The sequence below is a fragment of the Phyllostomus hastatus genome, unplaced genomic scaffold (genome assembly GCF_019186645.2).
Source record: "Phyllostomus hastatus isolate PE091 unplaced genomic scaffold, TTU_PhHast_1.1 phas_scaffold_760, whole genome shotgun sequence".
NCBI classification, from domain to species: domain Eukaryota; kingdom Metazoa; phylum Chordata; class Mammalia; order Chiroptera; family Phyllostomidae; genus Phyllostomus; species Phyllostomus hastatus.
The window spans coordinates 1,921,683-1,939,747 of NW_025334040.1; the positions used below are offsets into that span (position 1 = coordinate 1,921,683).

The 18,065-nt window shown below is 42.9% G+C and overlaps 1 protein-coding gene across 2 annotated transcripts in view; it reads right to left on the reverse strand.

Moving 5' to 3' along the window:
• The window catches only part of RNF185 (ring finger protein 185), a 32,671-nt gene that overhangs the window by 13,329 nt on the left and 1,277 nt on the right, over window positions 1–18,065 (reverse strand). Inside the window, exons 2-3 of one of the 2 annotated variants that reach the window (XM_045826795.1) lie at window positions 5,652–5,710; window positions 1,108–1,331 (exon numbers count right to left, since the gene is read on the reverse strand). In XM_045826795.1, the coding sequence (XP_045682751.1) occupies window positions 1,108–1,283 (176 nt within the window). In that variant the 5' untranslated portion in view covers window positions 1,284–1,331; window positions 5,652–5,710. The remainder of the gene's footprint in view (window positions 1–1,107; window positions 1,332–5,651; window positions 5,711–18,065) is intronic. The other variant, XM_045826794.1, reaches the window with a different exon arrangement.

An 18,065-nucleotide genomic window follows, 5' to 3' on the forward strand; every position in this document is an offset into this window, starting at 1 on the left:
CTTTCCATTGATAACCTGACATCACCAAATTCTAGGAGAGGGTTGATGACAACAGTTTATGCATAAAACTTAATGATTAGGGAAAGAGACTCCAGAACAAAAATCTCTACCTCACTCTATTCACTCATCAATTAATTAATCATTTCACTGTGGCCAATTTAATTCCCTTAAATATTGCTTAAATGATCCTTTCTTCACACCACTTCCCTGCTCAAGAACATCCAGTAGCTCTATGTCCTGCTCAGTTAAATCCGGGTTTGATAATCTGGCCAAACCCTCCCGTCACTATTCGAACACTCCTCAGTCCGCAGCACCCATTCAGGGTGCTATTCCAGCTATAGAGTGGCCTCAGGGTCTCAGATGAATTCAACAGTGCAATGCCTGTCCCTAAAAATTGCCTGTCTTGGGGTGATACTCTCTTTGTCTTACCTGGCATTCTCACCTTTATAATACTCCAATTCATCCTTCAAGGTCCAGCTCAAAACCAAGAGAGGGGCGGGCGGAAAGACCTCAACATTCACCCAGATTCTCAGAGCTAAGAGGTGGTTCTGCAACCATCGAGGCTGAAATGGCCACTGACTCTGCCACTTCATTCTTATGTACTACATAAAATATGGTAACAATATTAGCATCATAGCTAACACATAATATTTTACCATGTGCTATGTGCCTTTTACATATTTCAAGTCATTTAATGCTCACAAATAATCTTATAAAAGATTGGTAGAGTGTCAGTGCCTTGCTCAAGGTCACCCAGGAGGGAAGTGGCAGAGACAGGACTCAAAGCAAGGCAGTCTGGCTCCACAGTCCTCGCTCAGAACCACCGTACTGCCTTAGCTAGCACAGCAAGTAGCACATGGGAAGTGCTCACGAATTGTGTTATTACTTTAGAGATGGGAATACGAAGCCCAGGGTGGGGACAGGATTTGCCCCTAAGTTACTCGGCTCATCAGCAGCAGAGCTGGAATGAGAACCCAAGCCACCTGCCTTCGGGCCTGAGTGTATCAGGACCCAAAGTGTGTAGGAAACCTTCTCCAGGGCTGTCCAGGGCTATAAGCTTTCCAAGCTTGGCAGTTTGTCCTCTGGGGCGCTGGCACGAGTACTGACCAGAAGAGGTGGCCGCAGAGGCTGATGACGGCATCCTTGGCTGTGTCCAGGCAGATGTTGCACTCGAAGGTGCTGTCCTGCCCTCCGCTTTCGCCAGCACCATTGCTGCTGCCGCTGGGTCCCCCGGCGCTGGAGTTCTCAGGGGATGCAGAGGCCGAGGGCCCCTTGCTTGCCATCCTCGGCTGTCAGCAAACTCTTGAGTGAAGATTCTCCCCAGGAAAATCCTAAAAGGCAGAGAGCCCTTGACTGCCCATTTCTGCAGCTCGTTCCCCTGGTCTCCATGCCAACACCCCCATTTTTTCTCAGCTCCAGATGTTCAAATTATGACTGAACCCCTGAGTAGACTTCCCAGGAGCTGCAGAGGAAGGATGACAGCCGTGGGGCACTATCCAGAGAGCAATGACTCAGGAACTTTGAATGAACACGGCCCAGAATTTACTGCACAAACTGCACCAATACAGAGCAGCCTCCAGATGACTCTCCATAGAAACTGGGTCTCATTGTCTTTACATTCTCCCAGGATAACCACCCCAGGTGATAAATACACACTCAATCAAATGGAACATTCATAGGCTGTGCCCTAACTTTTGATAGCCTCTATATTGGCAGGTGAATTTGCTCAGGCCAGAACATTTGTGACTGGTATATGCCAGAATATAAAGACAACCCTGTCACTTTGAAAGATTAGGAAGCTAGGAAGGACCACAAATGCCGCCTGGTCCAATGTCTTCTACAACGCAATCTTTGCACTGCCTTCTGCCAAGTTAGATTACCGCCTGCCTTATGTTGTCTGAATTTGTCAGCTTTTCAGCCTCAATGCCTTTAAAAAGGAGGCTTATGACACTGCTGAAAATAGAAAACCAGTATGACTTACCATAAGTGAAAAACAAATATAAATATAATGAAGGAAAATCTCTTATCCTCATACTACCCGAAACCATTTGGCATACTTATACCAAGATTTGGGCAAAACTGGTCCAATCTCTTCAGGAAACTGTGGCTCAAGACAGCTCAGCGAGGTGACTAACGTGGAGCTGAGACTGGGACTCACTGAGCCCGGTTTGTACTCAAACGACTGTGCTACAATGGGCCAGCTGGCCACCAAACGCTGGAGGAAAGAGACCACTGTTCGCTACCTCCTCCGACTCAAAGAACCTTCCAGGAGTTGAACAAGGAGGATAAGACCAATACCAAAGGATACTCAGAAATTCTCAGTGCAGATTGAGAATCTGTGAAGAACCTGATCTGGCCACTCTCACCACCCTAGAAATTCCAAGTAGGAAATGCTAGCCGACTAGCACAGAGAGCCAAAGGTTGGTGTGCTGGTTCCAGTCAACAGGTGGTTTTGGGAACCTCCCTTCATCTCTCTGGGCCAGTTTTCTGCAAACTAAGGCACTAGGCTACATGGTCTCATAGGTGCCAATTTCTAGCTCTGCAACTGTGCCATAAGGGTCATCTTACCCACTCTCTCTGAAGTTGATGATGGTTCTGCCACAAGGCTGGAGTGCTAGATGACCACGCAGATTCCGGCTTGCAAAGTACGAGGAGGCAAGGACCAAAATCCACAGTCCTCTAGGCCAAGAAGCCTTCCTACACACCACCGACTCAGAACTCTGGACTCACGAATATCCCTCACTATGACAGCAGTTCAGTGACTTGAGCAGGGAGAGGAAACCGGCTCCCCGCCACTTTTTCACTCAGTTACATCATTTTACATAATGTCCCAGAAGGGCAGCTAGCTGCCTGCCGGCAGCATCAGGGCCTTGCTGGCCTTGGCTCCAAGAACTTCCCCATACCCCAAACTTCCTCCTTTCCATGCACAGAACGAAGTCTGCTGGTGAAGACCACATGACTGCCTTTCTTTGCCATTCTAGCTCAAGTACTGGACACATGTGTTTCTTTTCTTTTTTCTTTTATGCCTTCAATTCATACTTTATTCCAGATGTCCACACATGATCATTTAAGTATTTTTCTTTAAAAATTTTTTTTATTATTTTTATTGAGGTATAATTAACATATATATATAAAATACACACACACACACACACACACACACACGTATGTATGTTTCCCACACACAAAAAAATTTAAAATGAAGGATTATGGTTGTACAGATGAGAAAGACAACCATAAAGTCAGGTTCATGGATCAGTCTTAACAATAGCTTTCTGATGTGATGCAATTGGAAGTACAGAGCTCCAACACTGACGCATTCTCATCTTAAAAATAAAACACGGACTCTCATCGAGCCTCTAAATGAATTACCCGTTTACAGAAAAATGGGGCATAGGTGCATATGCCAAACAACTCCAGGAAGATGCAGTCAGCAAATCCAGAATGGGGAACTTTTTACAGGACAAATGACCCAAGTTCTCCAGAAAATAAACAGCATGGGAGGGATGTGAGGTTACAGACTGAGACTTGAGACATACTAACCATTGGCAGTGTGAGGGTCTCACTGGAACCAAATCAAACCAACTGTAAAAAGACATCTGTGAGATGACTGATGAAAATTAGATTTAACCTGAGTATTAGCTGATATTAGGAATTATTGTTAATATTGAGTATGATAATGGTATCATTACGTAATGTTTTGAAAAATTTTCCACTTCTAGAAATAATTAATGAAGGAATGATAAGATGTTTGGGATTTGCTTTAGAATACTCCAGGAGTGCCCTGGCTGGTGTGGCTCAGTGAATTGAATGCTGGCCTGTGAACCAAAGGGTCGCGAGTTTGATTCCCAGTCAGAGCACATGCCTGGGTTGCAGGCCAGGTCCCCTGTGGGGTGCATGCAAGAGGCAACCATACACTAATGTTTCTCTCCCTCTCTTTCTCCATCCCTTCCCCTCTCTCTAAAAATAAACATAATCTTTAAAATACTCCAGGAGAAAAGTGAAAATAGAGAGAAAAAAATGCAATAACAGGAAAGCTGATGGTTGCTGGAGCTGGATGGTAAATGGGAATTCACTGTATTAGTTTATTTTTGTATGCACATGTAAATTTATATAATAAAAGGTATTTTTAAGAAGGTCAGGTTGCAGTAGTATGAGCTTGAATTGGTAAACACAAAGTATATAAATGGGCATGTGTATACACACACGCAAAAAAAATGTCTGCAAGGTACACACTAAACAGTCAACAATTATTTCTGGGATTATAAGGGCTAGGCACTTTGAATTTTATATTCTTACCCTATTTTAATGTTTTATGACAAGTAGGTATTACTGTTACAGTAACTTTTTTTTGGCGGGGGGAACTGTTTATTTTCCATTGACCGTATTTCTATTCTGTTAAGAGTTTGGGGAAGACCAGCTTAAGACCACTCAGTGCTTGTTGCTGCCCACTCCGTGCCTGCGCAGTGGGGCTGCAGACCAGACTTTAGCAGAAAACTGCTGAACAGGCACAGAGGGCGCCCGCGTCAACAATGTCAGACCAGGAGGCGACATCAGACTGAGCAGCAGTGAACTCAGGGGCTGAAGCAGTCCATCCGCCCTGAAGTCCCTCCTCGGTCACAGCCTTTTCAGCAGCGGCCTGCTCTTCCTTTTCAATCTCTTCAGGATCTCGACGTCAAGGGCTCCAGGCGTTGTGAGTTTCCCTTTAGGTTACGTGGGAACCAAGCACAACACGGTATGGGCCCCTCTCTGGGTAGGGTGGAAAATTACTGTAATATTTTTAAAAAAGGAAACTATAAAATGTATAATATGTATTATACATAAAGTATAAAGTAAAATACATAAAGTATTTTATACATACTATAAAATGTATTATACTATGTATGTATATTATATTTGTTACAATAATGAATATAAATATTAGTAAATGTCTTTAAAAATGTAGAAGAACATACCAAACTGTTAATAGTGATTATTTTGGTATGATGGGGGTTTAGAGGTAGTGACTTATACTTTGTAATGGTTCCCCATTTATAAAACGGACATTTTTATGTGTATTAATTTTGAAATCAAACAAGAGAGTACATTTAAAAAATTTCCCCAATGTGTCCTGGCTGGTGTGGTTAGGTCCCTCTCTCTCCTTCCTCTCTCTCTAAAAGCAGTGAAAGAACGTTCTCGGGTGAGGGTAAAAGAAAAAAGTCCTGACCAATGTGGCACGGTTGGTTGGACGTCACACAGCAAAGTGAAAACTTGCAGTTTTAACTCCCACTCAGGGCACATGCCTAGGTTGCAGGTTTAGTCTTGGTCAGAGTGTGTACAAGAGGCAACTAATCGCATCAATGTTTCTCTCCCTCCCTTCTCCTCTAAAAATAAATAAAGTTAAAAAAAAAAAAAAGAAGAGAAAAAAAGTGTCCCCAGTGTTCCAGTTTTCTCTGATCCTGAAAAGCTCTGACTTCAAGTCTTGGCTCCACCACTGACTGGCCAGTGGCTCAGGGTAGAGACCTTCATGGCTTCAACAGTTTTTCTCACCTGAGAAGGGAGGGTGTCAGGGCTGCTAAGGTGACCCAATGAAGTAACACACTAACTTGCAGAGCCCACCAAGGTGGGAGGGGGCTGTTGCTGCTGGGGAGATGCACATACATGCCACTTACCCTGATCCACTGCCCTCTCCACTCCCTGGACCCAACAAAGCTCTTCATGGTGTATACTCCTACAAACAGGCATAAGGGGACAGTCAGGGTTAGGGTAGGTATCACACGGGAATGGCAAGGGGACAGTAACAGGTCAGCTCAGAGTTTGCAGGGAGCAGCAGCCTTGCAGCAGGCCAGGCATTGGAACAGGCCTGCACATGCCAACTCCAGCCAGCTCACATACTTCACTCTTATTCTAATTCTTAGTAGACTGACCACGTGGCCTCTACCTAGGCTGTAGAGTCTCATCCTGGTAGGCACTCAAATATTTGCTGAGTGGGTGCAGGCATGCATGACTAGTCTTGGTCAACTCCCAGGCCACCTGCTCACCCATCCCTGGAGCCTCCTGTCCTCAACTCCTCCCTAGCCTCAAGCAACCTGAGCAGCATGGGAGAAATGAGCGGCCTTCCCTGGAGAATGTCCATTGAGCACCTGTGCAACAACAAAATTTGGCTACATCCTAATGAGTCTGGCAGGATTAGGGCAGTGGCTCAGAGGACTGATGGCCCTGGTCAGCTTAGGAAGTGGACAGAATAAAAGGGAAGCAGGCCCTGAGCACACCTGAGCTGCCATCCTACTAAAATTTTTTCCTGGTCTCTGTAGAGACCTACGGACTTGGACCTGACCACACAGAGACCTTATTGTGGCTGGTTCTGTGCCGCTGTCCAGTCCTGACCATTCTTCACTCCTGACTTGAATCCACTTTCTAGTTTAAAAAATACACTAATGTCTTTTACCACTTCTGACCTTCATTCCATTTTACAGAGGAGGGCATTAGCCCAGGGGGGTTAGGGGATTTGTCCAGGTCATCATACAGTGCCAAATTCAGACTTGCCAACACAGCATAAGCACTCTTTTCACTCTTACAGGTTACTCTTCAATATGCAGCTTTACAAAATTAACTCTTGGTTTTTTTGTTTCCCCTCAAATTCATTGGGTAATGCTGTAATTTCTGTGTTCTCTGAAGTGAGTACAAAGCAAATCACTCATCCATTTACGCATTCTACCAACAGAACTCTAGTACCAACTACATTCAAGGCCAGGGGTGGAGTGGCGGAGGGTCACAAAGAAGAGCAAGCCCAAGTTGAAGCTCTGGAGTCTAGATCAGGAGCTAAGGAAGATATGTAGATGATTACAAGAATTCTTAACAGGGGGATCCAACAAACTTGCCTGATTTTCCTAAATAAGACACCTTCTCAGAGATCCGGTCCTAGATCCCCTCAAGGATTTAAATAGAATCTGGATCTAGATAGGGGCCAATAATCTCTATCTTTAAATAAGTGTCCCTCATTTCCATTCCAGATGATTCTCTGATGAAGGGTTTTGAAAATCCAGCTCTCAAACAGGACATAACTCTACCAAAAGCACAAAGCAATACAGTACAGAGTTTGGGAGAGACGGTAACCTCAGGGCCTGTCCTTCAGATACATGCCCCTAACTACAGTCCCTAGGGACTGTGAAGAGGTCAGATACACTTGGAATGTGAGGGAAAGTCTGCTGAGATCTCAGACCACCCAGCACCTGGTCCATCCGGGACAGAGCTTACCAGCAAGTTCACACCTACTTATGAAACACATTTCTAAATGTGAGGTGTCCAGGGTAGCACATGTGGTGCCAGGACTAAGGTAGACTTGCAATGCTTAATGATCCCTGAGGAACACAGAGCCTAGAGGCTAAAGTGGACCAGTGACTTGACCCAACATCCTCGTGCTGTTACCTCCCCAGAGTGGCCAGGCCTGCCTCACAGGAACCGGGCAGGGAGAGAACGGAAGAGACGCACACTCCTGCAGGAAGCACCGGGGAACTCAATCTCATGAAGAAACCTTCAGGTTCTAGTGTACTGCAGATATGCATAAGCTGCCTTCTCTGCCTCTTTTAGGAATTCCTGGACCAGGGTGTGCAAGAGGCATCTAGAAATGTTCATTCTAGTTACGAAGATTACAAATTTGAGTGATAAACGGCTGACATGATGCGAGAGGGGACCCAGCAGAGATCTTGTTCTGCTGGGAAGATGCTTGTTCACACATGCCAGGAACTGCGGTGTGCCTGAGCGTGTCTGCACTGCTCTCGAGGCTGCTGCTGGACCACATGTGGCAGAGATGGGGCCTGCATTCCAAGAATGTCTACATCACACTCACAGAAGGCTGGGGTGGGAAGAAATCCGAGTAAGTTGATTGGAACTTGGAATACACAGAAATGAAGCTCCCGAGGTGTGTACAGAGTGTGTGAAGGCTGGGCTGCCGGGGAGGATGCAGAGAGAGCAGAGAGGACACACGGACAAATTCACTGTGCCAAGTTCAGTGTGGCTGATGCCCAGGGCACATATTGGGGGGGGGGGGGGTAGGACAGCAAGGGCTAGGATTGAGACAGCAAGAGAGTCTTGTGCCCTTCATATTTGAGCAGGGACTGCTGGGCCAGCTGGGCCTTCTTTTTCACATTTTCTTCCACTATTTCTGAATCAAAAGGTCTTTTTGTTTGTTTTACTTTAAGCTTGAATGCTTTCTCTTAAAGCTTACCACGTTCCATAAGAAAGGGTGAAGTAATATTTGAACTGCCCCGGCACAAGCCTAATGGGCCTCCAAGAGGCTGCTTTTCGTCACCCCTTGTATCGCTGTTTTATCATAATGTCCCTTAACTTTTGACTTAGGACTTTGTCCTTAAAAACTAGCACAGCACAGAAGAACTTGATGGCTTTGGTTTCAAATCAGTTCTGCCGCTTTGTGACTTCAGACATTATTTTCTCTCTGAGCCTGTTTTACTCGCATCCCTCCTCCACTGTAGGGTTTCTCATGGGGTGCACTGGAGTGTACTGTTTCTTCATATTCCCCACAGAGCTTTGCCATCAGCAGGCACTTGGTTACTTTGCTGAGTGAATGAGTCACAGTCTCCCTTTTGGAATGAGCACCGTTCCTTGAAGGCATAGTAGATGAGACATCAGATCTGTGTATGAGGAAATCCAGAACGAGGTATACCTAGTTTGAGCCAGGCCAAGTCAGATTTTCCTCAAAAGTGGTAAAATCAGGAGGTACCTATTCTATTTACTATCACTATGGATAACAAACTATGTTATTCTGCTCAACCCATTATGTGAATTATTTCATTTAATCTTTACGGCACACCTTTGAGGCAAGCACCCGACACCATCATTAGCGTACCCTGGCTCAGAGTAGTTAGGTCACTGGCCAGTCAGAAGCAAAGCTTCCCAATTCCCAAGCCAATGTGTTTAACAGACAGAACCTCAGTGATCTGTTCACGTGTCTGTCTCCTCAACCTGGACCCAGCTTCCAGGTGCTTTACTCAACATGGGGCCAGGCACCTCAAGAGCACCCCATAAATGTGTGTGGGTTGATGGGTCTGACACCCAGGAGTACTCAGAACTACACAATTCAATATGATTAAATTTAGCCAACTACACTGGGGAACATCAGTATCCTAAAAGAACGAGATGTTCTTCAGTGGTGTTTTTTCAGAACTAGAAATGTTACATAATTATTTTAGGAAAAAATTTTTAAGTAGCTGTTGTCCCAAACTTAAACGAAAAGAAAAAAAAAATGATCAGGGTTAAGATTTTATCTACTCCCTGGCTGGCGTAGCTCAGTGGATTGAGCGCAGGCTGCGAACCAAAGCATTGCAGGTTCGATTCCCAGTCAGGGCACATGCCTGGGTTGCAGGCTATGGCCCCCAGCAACCGCACACTGATGTTTGTTTCTCTCTCCCCTCCCCCTTCCCTCTCTAAAAATAAATAAATAAAATCTTAAAAAAAACTTTAGAAAAATAAAAAAAAGAAACATTCTTAAAAAAAAAAAAAGATTTTATCTACCTGTCTGTCTATCTATCTATTTTAGAGAGAGGGGAAGGGATGGAGAAAGAAAGGGAGAGAGAAATATTAATTGGTTGCCTCAAATGCACCGAGACCGGGGCATGTGCCCCAACAGGGAGTTGAACTGGCAGCTCTTTGCTTTGCAGGATGACAATCTAACCAACTGAGCCACACTTGCCACAGCACCACAGAGTATTAATTATTCACTAAATTTACTCTAGTTAGATACCTCCTAGAGCCACAAGCACAGTGCCTGGCAAAGTAAATGTTTGATAAATGTATGGGAATGAATGATGGTGATTTGACAATTTTAATTCAAACCAATGTAACCGGGTAAAAAACACTGTATTAAAGAAAAGATCTTCAGATTGGAGTGATCCCAGTTAAGGGCTATGGATTTCTAATGTAATACAGTGAAGGAACCATCTGGAACCAGAGGACCTAGTCTGATACTCAGCTCTGCTATTTGATAAGCCAGGATCTTCACGTGCAAATGGGGCAATTGTGTCTGCACTTCCTTTGTTATCAGAAAAGTTTCAAAGTGACTCAGAGACAGACAGCAGTATGGTGGTTACCAGAAGGAAGTGAGTGGGGAGGTAGTAAAGGGTAAATATATGGTGATTCTAAGTGCTGGGCACACAATGCAATATACAGATCATGTATCATAGAAATGTACACTTGAAACTTATATGACCCTATTTACCAATGTCACCTCAGAAAATTTGAAAAAGAAAAAAAAAGTTTCAAAATGAGAGTTTTGCTTTTGTTTTCAGTCAGTAAGTCCCTATTAATTCAGATTCTATAAAACCTCATTATTTCAGATTCTACCTGAGGCTGAACTAAAAGCCTCTAAAATACTCTGACAGTAGAGTATAATCAGAAAATGAATAGCTCTGGTTGGTGTGGCTCAGTGGATTGAGTGCCAGCCTGCGAACCAAAGGGTCACTGGTTTGATTCCCAGCCAGGGCACATGCCTGGGCTGCAGGCCAGGTCCCCAGTAGGGAGTGCACAAGAGGCAACTATACACTGATGTTTATCTTCCTCTCCTTGTCCTTCCCTTCCCCTCTCTCTAAAAAAAAAAAAATAATAAATCTTAAAAAAAAAAGGAAATGAATAAAGTGGACAAGATTTAACCAATTCAGGAGAAATCTTCCTAAGAGTTCAATAATATCCAGCATATACTTGACAAAACGACCTCACTTCTTCCAATAGGAGATCCTGAGGAGGATCAGAACACATATAAGGTAGACCAATCATGGTTAAAAATAAGAAAACTGCTCTGACTGGTGTAGCTCAGTTGGTTGGATGTCATCCGGAAAGCAAAAGGTTGCAAGTTAGATTCACAGTCAAGTCGGGGTGTGTGCAAGACAAAACTGATCTGATGTTTCTCTCCCTCTCTTTCTCCTCCCTTCCCCTTTCCCTAAGAATAAATAAAGTCTTAAAATAATAATAAAATCAAGCACTGGCCAGGTGGCTCAGTTGGTTGGAGCATTGCCCTGTACACCAAAAAGTTGTAGATTCAATTCCTGGTCAGGGAACATACCTAGGTTGCAGGTTCAATCCCCAGTTAAGGCACTTAAGAAGGCAATCAATTGATGTTTCTCTTACATACTGATGTCTCTTTCTGTCTCTTTGTCACTCTTCCTTTCCCTAAAATAAATTTTTAAAAATCCCTGGATAAGGGTTAAGAAATAATAATAATAAAAAATATGACACCATTTTGAATAATCTTTAATGTTGACTTTTACAAATCAAAATTCAGGCTTCTGTTCAGAGCCACCTGTTATTAATTGTTAGTGCAATTTAAAGACTGTTTTAAAGAAAACATTTAAAGAATTCCAATAACAAAAATAAATCAGACAAGCTTCTCAGCCCCCAAGGAGTCTAGTCAGAATTTAACTGCTATTTTTTAGAAAAGCACCTCAAGCATTAACTTTCCTAGGCCTTTGCCCAGGATCCACTCCCATATTCAGAGAGCCATCCAACCTAAAAACCCCGTCATACCTAAACCACAAGGCGATTCTGAGAAATAACCGGGAATGTGGACACTAAACAGTCAGAGACGACCCCAGAGTCAACTTGGTGACTGGTCTCAGGGCAGAATGGACAGCCAGTCCCCCAGGCCATTTCCAAAGAAACAGGCATGGCTTGCTGCTTCTGATCTCTGTGTGTTCTCCAGCCAGCTGGGATACAAGGGCGTCACCACTCTGGTGCTTTGCTCCTGCTGCTCAATGAAAGGAGAGACAGACCCATGTCACTCCCAGCTGAAGTGAAGAGTACAGAGGCAGGGTCTATGACAGCCATATAGCAATCAGGGCCACCTGAGAATTTTAACCCAGAAGCCACTGGGCAGCTTCTTTCCTACTTTAAAAACTACACTTCTGGCAATGATTTCTTAGATATGACACCAAAGGAACAGGCAACAAAAGAAAAAAAAAATCAAACAGAACCGTGGATTGGGTGCCTCTCTGCAAATCAAGGGGTTGCTGGTTTGATTCCCAGTCAGGGCACATGCTTGGGTTACAGGCCAGGTCCCCAGTGGGGGGCACATGAGAGGCAACCACACACTGATGTTTCTTTCCCTCTCTTTCTCCCTTCCTTCTCCTCTCCAAAAAATAAATAAATAAAATCTTTAAAAAACAAACAAAAAAAAATAGACTTCATGAAAAGTAAAAAAATTTGTTCATTAAAAGACCATCAACAAAATAAAAAGGCAACTCACAGAAAGGAAGAAAATATTTCCAAATCATGTATCTGATGGATCAATATCCGAAACACCTAGAGAACTCCTAAAATCCAACAACAAATCCGATTAAAAAATGAACAAAGGACTTGAATAGCCATTTTTCCAAAGATAAATGAATGGTAAAAAATAACATGAAAAGATGCTGCTCAACATCATTAATTACTAGGGCAATGCTAATCAAAACTACAGGGCACCACCTCACATCCATTGGGATGGCTACTGACAGGGCTCCTGGACTCAACACCAATGTGGGGTGTGGGTCCCCCACAACAATTTCTGGATGTCCCCAGAGTGCCCACTAATTTAAGTCAGTCCTGACACTGCCTGGAGACAAGCATCAGAATCCACAGGTTAAGGACTCAGCCCTACAAGACACCGGCCGCAAGCCTCGGCTCCCAGCTGTGTTCCTGCCCAGCTGTGTTCCTGCCCGACGAGCTGCAATGCCTGACGTGCTGCAATGCAGAATACCTGCACTCGGGACAGACTGGTTATAAACCAGAAGCTCCAATAACCACCTCCTTGGGTTCAATTCATTTGCTAGACAGACTTGAAGAACATCAGAGAACGCCTTTACTCACCAGATTACCACTCCTTACAAAGGACAATCAAGGATAAGAATCAACAGCCAGAGGAAGAGATTCATAGGGCGAGGTCCCAAACAAAGGAGCTTTTGTCCTCGTGACCTGGGGCCTGGCTTGGGGCCCAGCACTGTGGCACTTGAAGGCATTATGGTTCCAAAATGTGCCAGGTTTCCGAAAAGAAGGGCCAATAAGCTGTCCTCTGGGTCTTTAAGGAGGCTTCATTGGTCATTAGCCATTGGCAGACGAACTCAGTCTTCAGCCCCTCTCCCAGGCCTGGGGGTGGCAGGTGGGTGGGACTGAAAGTTCCATCCCTGTAATCATTTGCTTGGCTCCATTGGCAATCAGCTCACATCCTCAGGAGCTTTCCATAAGTCACCTTATTAGCATAACAAAAGACAACCCCCGGGCAGGCACCCACCCACCTATCTAGGAAATCTCAAGGGTTTTTGGGAGTTGTGAGCCAGAAACTGTGGTGAGGACCAAACATTGGGTTGGCCAGAAAGTTTGTTTGGTTTTTCCCGTAAGATGTCTCTAGTAGCACTTAGCTGTCTCTAACTGTATTCAAAACAATTTTGTTAAGACTGTATTGTGACAGCTGTCATATTACCATGCATTTAAAAAATATTAAAATGGGTGCATTTTTGTGGGTCCATTTTAATATTGAGGATGGAAGGAAATATGCAACATTCTCAGCATATTATGCCTTATTATTTCCAGAAAGGTAAAACTGCAACTGAAATGCAAAAAAAGATTTGTGCAACATCTGGAGAAGATGCTGTGACTGACAAAACATCAAAAGTGGTTTGTTAAGTTTTGTGCTGGAGATTTCTAGCTGAACAATGCTCCACGGTCAGGTAGACCAGTTGAAGTTGATAGCGATCAAATCGAGATACTGAGAACAATCAACGTTATACCATGTAGGAGACATACTGAAAATATCTGACATACTCAAAATATCCAAATCAATAAAGTTATTGGTGAAAATGAAAAATGTCTTTTATTTTATAGAAAACACCATATGGACTTTTTGGTCAACCCGATATCTTCTAAATCACAGTATCGAAACTACTATTAAGAAAAACAGAAAATAACAAGTGTTAGTAAAGAGGTGGAGAAATTGGAACACTTGTGCAATTTTGGTGGGAGAGTAAAATGGTACTGCTGCTGCAGAAAACAGTATGGTGCTTCCTCAAAAATTAAAAATTGAATTACCATATGATCCAGCAATTCTGCTTCTGGATATATACACCCAAAAGAATTGAAAGTGGGGTCTCAAAGAGACATTTGTACACCCACGTTAATATATGCATTATTCACAACAGCCAAAATGTGGAAGCAACCTAAGTATCCATCAACAAATGAATGGATAAGCAAAATGTGGTATACGCATTCAACAGAGTATAATTCAGCCTTAAAAAAAACGAAAATTGTGACGTATGCCATAGTATGAATAAACCTTGAGACCATTACGCTAAGTGAAATAAACCACTCACAAAAAGGCAAATACTGTAGGACTCCATGTATGTAAGGTACTTAGAGTAGTCAAAATTATAGAGACAGAAAGTAGAATTGTGGGGGGAGGAGGGAATGGGGAGTTACAACTTAATGAGTATATAGTTTCAGCTTTGCAAAATATGAATATTTCTGGAGCTAGATGGTGGTAATATACTAAATATCACTGAACTGTACACTTAGAAATGGTTAAGATGGTACATTTTATTGTTATATGTGTTTTACCACAATGAGAAAAAGTGGTAGAAAATACCAACATTTCCACAAAAGGTCACAGAAGAGGCTGGCAAAAATATGGAGACATTAACATTAAGATGTTAACAGAAAAAAGCAAGTTACGAAACTGTAAAGTGAATGATTCCAACCACTCAACATGTACCCAGTGGGGGAGAAATAAGGAGATAAAGCGACTGTTAATAAAGGCTCTCTGTCTGTAGATACCGGCGCTAGAGATGACTGGGGTGTGTGAAGAAGGGAGCTATTCTGTATTGTCTAAAATGAGCATCTGTTGCTTTCACAGTTAAAATTACTGTTCTTTACTTTTTTAAAGTGTATGTTCAAGATGGTCCGGCTACAGTTAAATGCTGAGGTCAAGAGACACATGGATGCTGGCAGTTCTGACACCACAGGCTCTGCCCAAGGCTACCACCGTCCCAAATGTTCCAAACCACCAGACCCCTCTGCTCCCTGCTCTGACCAAACACGAGAGTAGCTCCCCAACAGCAGGATCCCATACTGGTCTTATCACATCAATGATGCTATGGTACCTTTTACACTTGACCATGGCCACCCAAGCACTGCATAGTCAGCACGTACTGGGGTTGAGCCAAGCTCTGTATGGTCAGCATTTTTAGATAAACACCTTATTCTGTGCTTCAGCATGTCTAAATCCAACTCCATTCAGATCAGGGGATCTGCAACTCTTTGAATATTTACATGCAAGGCTGTACATGATGACAAATAATTCCATTACAAAATGGGCAAAGGGAGTGAACAGACATATCTCCAAGGAAGATATATAGATGGCCAATATGAGCATGAAAGGATGTTCAATATCACCAGTCATTAGGAAAATGCAAATAAAAACTATAATGAGATGCTGCTTCACATGCACTAAAGTGGATATAAAAATAATTTTTAAGAAGGACTATAACAAGTGTTGAAGAGGATGTAGAGAAAATGAAAGAAGCTCTAACATATACCGCTAATGGAGATGTAAATGGGTGCAGCTACTGTGGAAAAAAGTTCAGTGATCCCTCAAAAAGTTACACATGGAATTGCCGTATGACCCAGCAATTCCACTCCTGGGGATACATATCAAGAGAACTGAAAATATGTCCAAAAACTTGTACATGAATTATCACAGCAGCACTGTTCACAAACACCAAAAGACGTACATAACCCAAATGTCCATCAAGTGATGAATGGATAAACGAAACGTGGTACATCCATACAATGGCATGTTACTTAGCACTAAAATGGAATGAAGTACTGATACATGTACAACATGTAGGTTGCTAGGGAATGGGAAGAGGGGAGGACAGGAAATGATTGCTAATGTGTACAAGGTTTCTTCTAGGGGTGATGAAAATGTTTTGGAATTAACATAGTGGTGATGGCCCTGGCTGGTGCAGCTCAGTGGATTGAGCGTGGGCCTGAGAACCAAAGGGTCGCCAGTCCAATTCCCAGTCAGGGCACATGTCTGGGTTGCCAGCCAGGTCCCTCGTGGGGAGCGTGTGAGAGGCAACCACACATTGATGTGTCTCTCCCTCCCTTCCTCTCCCTCTAAAAACAAATAAAATCTTTTTAAAAAGAAAGAAAAAAGAAGATAGTGATGACGGTTGCACAACTTTGTGAACATAGTAAAAAAATACTGAAATGTACATTTTTAAATGGTGAATTTTACAATATGTAAGTTCTACCTAAAAAAGTTGAAGGACATTCTACAAAATAATTAGCCAGTCCTCTTCAAAAATTTACAGTGGTGAAAGACAAAAAAGACTGAGGAACAGTCTCAGATTAAAAGAAACTAAAGAGACCTGACAACTAAGTGTGATGTGGGAAATGGGATTAGATCTTGGAACAGAAAAAGGACATTAGTGGGACAAGTGATAAAATATGAATAAAGTCTATAGATTAGCTACTATTACTATATTAATGTTAATTTTCTTGTTTAACTTTAATATGATTATGTAAAATGTTAACATTAGGAAAAAACTGGGTGAAGCATATACAGGAAAGCTGTGTTTTCTTTTCGCAAGTCTAAAATTATTTCAAAATAAGAAGTTTCAAAAAGTGCACGTGATGCAGGTCAGGGGCTGGCAGGTTTTTCTGTAAAGCGCCGTTTAATAACAACTTTAGACTTGGTGGACTATGTGCTCTTTGGGGCAATGATTCAACTCTGCTGCCCAAGACAGTATGTAAATTCAAGAGCATGGCTATGTTCCAATAAAAACCTTACTTATGGACAATGGAATGTGAATTTTCCTATATTACAAAATATTCTTCTTCTCTTGATTTATTTCCCATTATTTAAAAATGCAAAAAACAGTCCCAGCTCCACAGCCATGAGAAAACAGGCAGCGGGGCCTGATTGGACCACAGCCCACAGACTGCAGACTCTTGCTCTTGCTCAGGATTTGCCCATGTGTGCTTCAGTTTTTTTAAAAGTGCTTCCCATCAATTAAGTTTGGCAACACTAGATTAAACTGGGTTAGGAGTATTTCTTTATTGCAGGATGTCTCGGTGCCTTTAATGTGAGAAGCTCCAAAAAGGCATAATGATATGAAGCTTTCCCCAAACTTATTATTACCATAGAACACTTTTTTTCAGAGGCATCTGTTCAGACTAGTGGCTTGAAAAGCAGAATGTAAATGCCAATTTGGTACTTTTAAAAAAAAGAAATGTTCAGATTAAGGAGTTTTAAAACCACCACCAACACCACCTTAAAATTATTTTATCCAGCACCTGGATAATATCTGAATAAGCATTTCACAAATTTTTTTCTTTAATCCTGGAAACACACTCGAGGCAGGAAGATAAACACAGACAGGAAGCCCTTTGGGGGGGCGCGGGCTGGGAAGCATGTCAGCAGAACTGGGTCACAATATGGAATCTTTGCCCCATAGAACAACCCAAATATTCTAACAGGTTTTGGAAAGGCGGCCTGCTTGGGGTTTTATAAATTACAATATAAGGAGCTCTGATGTTTGACTAGAAAACTAGGTATGCTAGAAGTACTATCTGAAGATTACCTGTGAGCACGAACTGGCTAGTCAAGTTCATACAAGGGCTGGTTTTAAACGTTGGATGGAATGTTAGCTGACAGATCGCAAAAATTCTCTCGGTAGACATACCATCTATACAGCACAGTGCTGGAAAGAGGATTAAAGCGGGATTTACGTCTAAGGAGGAAAGGCTAGCCTGATCACCCTCAAGGTGTGAACAACCCTCCTGCCTGAGACTCCTCACTTTTGTGACCCAAAGCATTCACTGGCTTCTGATCACACACAAAGTCTTCAGAGGCATTTCGAACTTGTTCTATGAAAGGAAGCTACAAACTGATGGGCTGGGGATCCTGCTTGGTTATTCATTCAACAAACATTTTACAGAGCCCTTATCATATGGGCCATTCCAAAGTCCTTGAAAAGAATAGTTCCCAGGACAACCAGGAAGAGATTACATAAGATACACCACATTCAAACCCAATCGCCTTA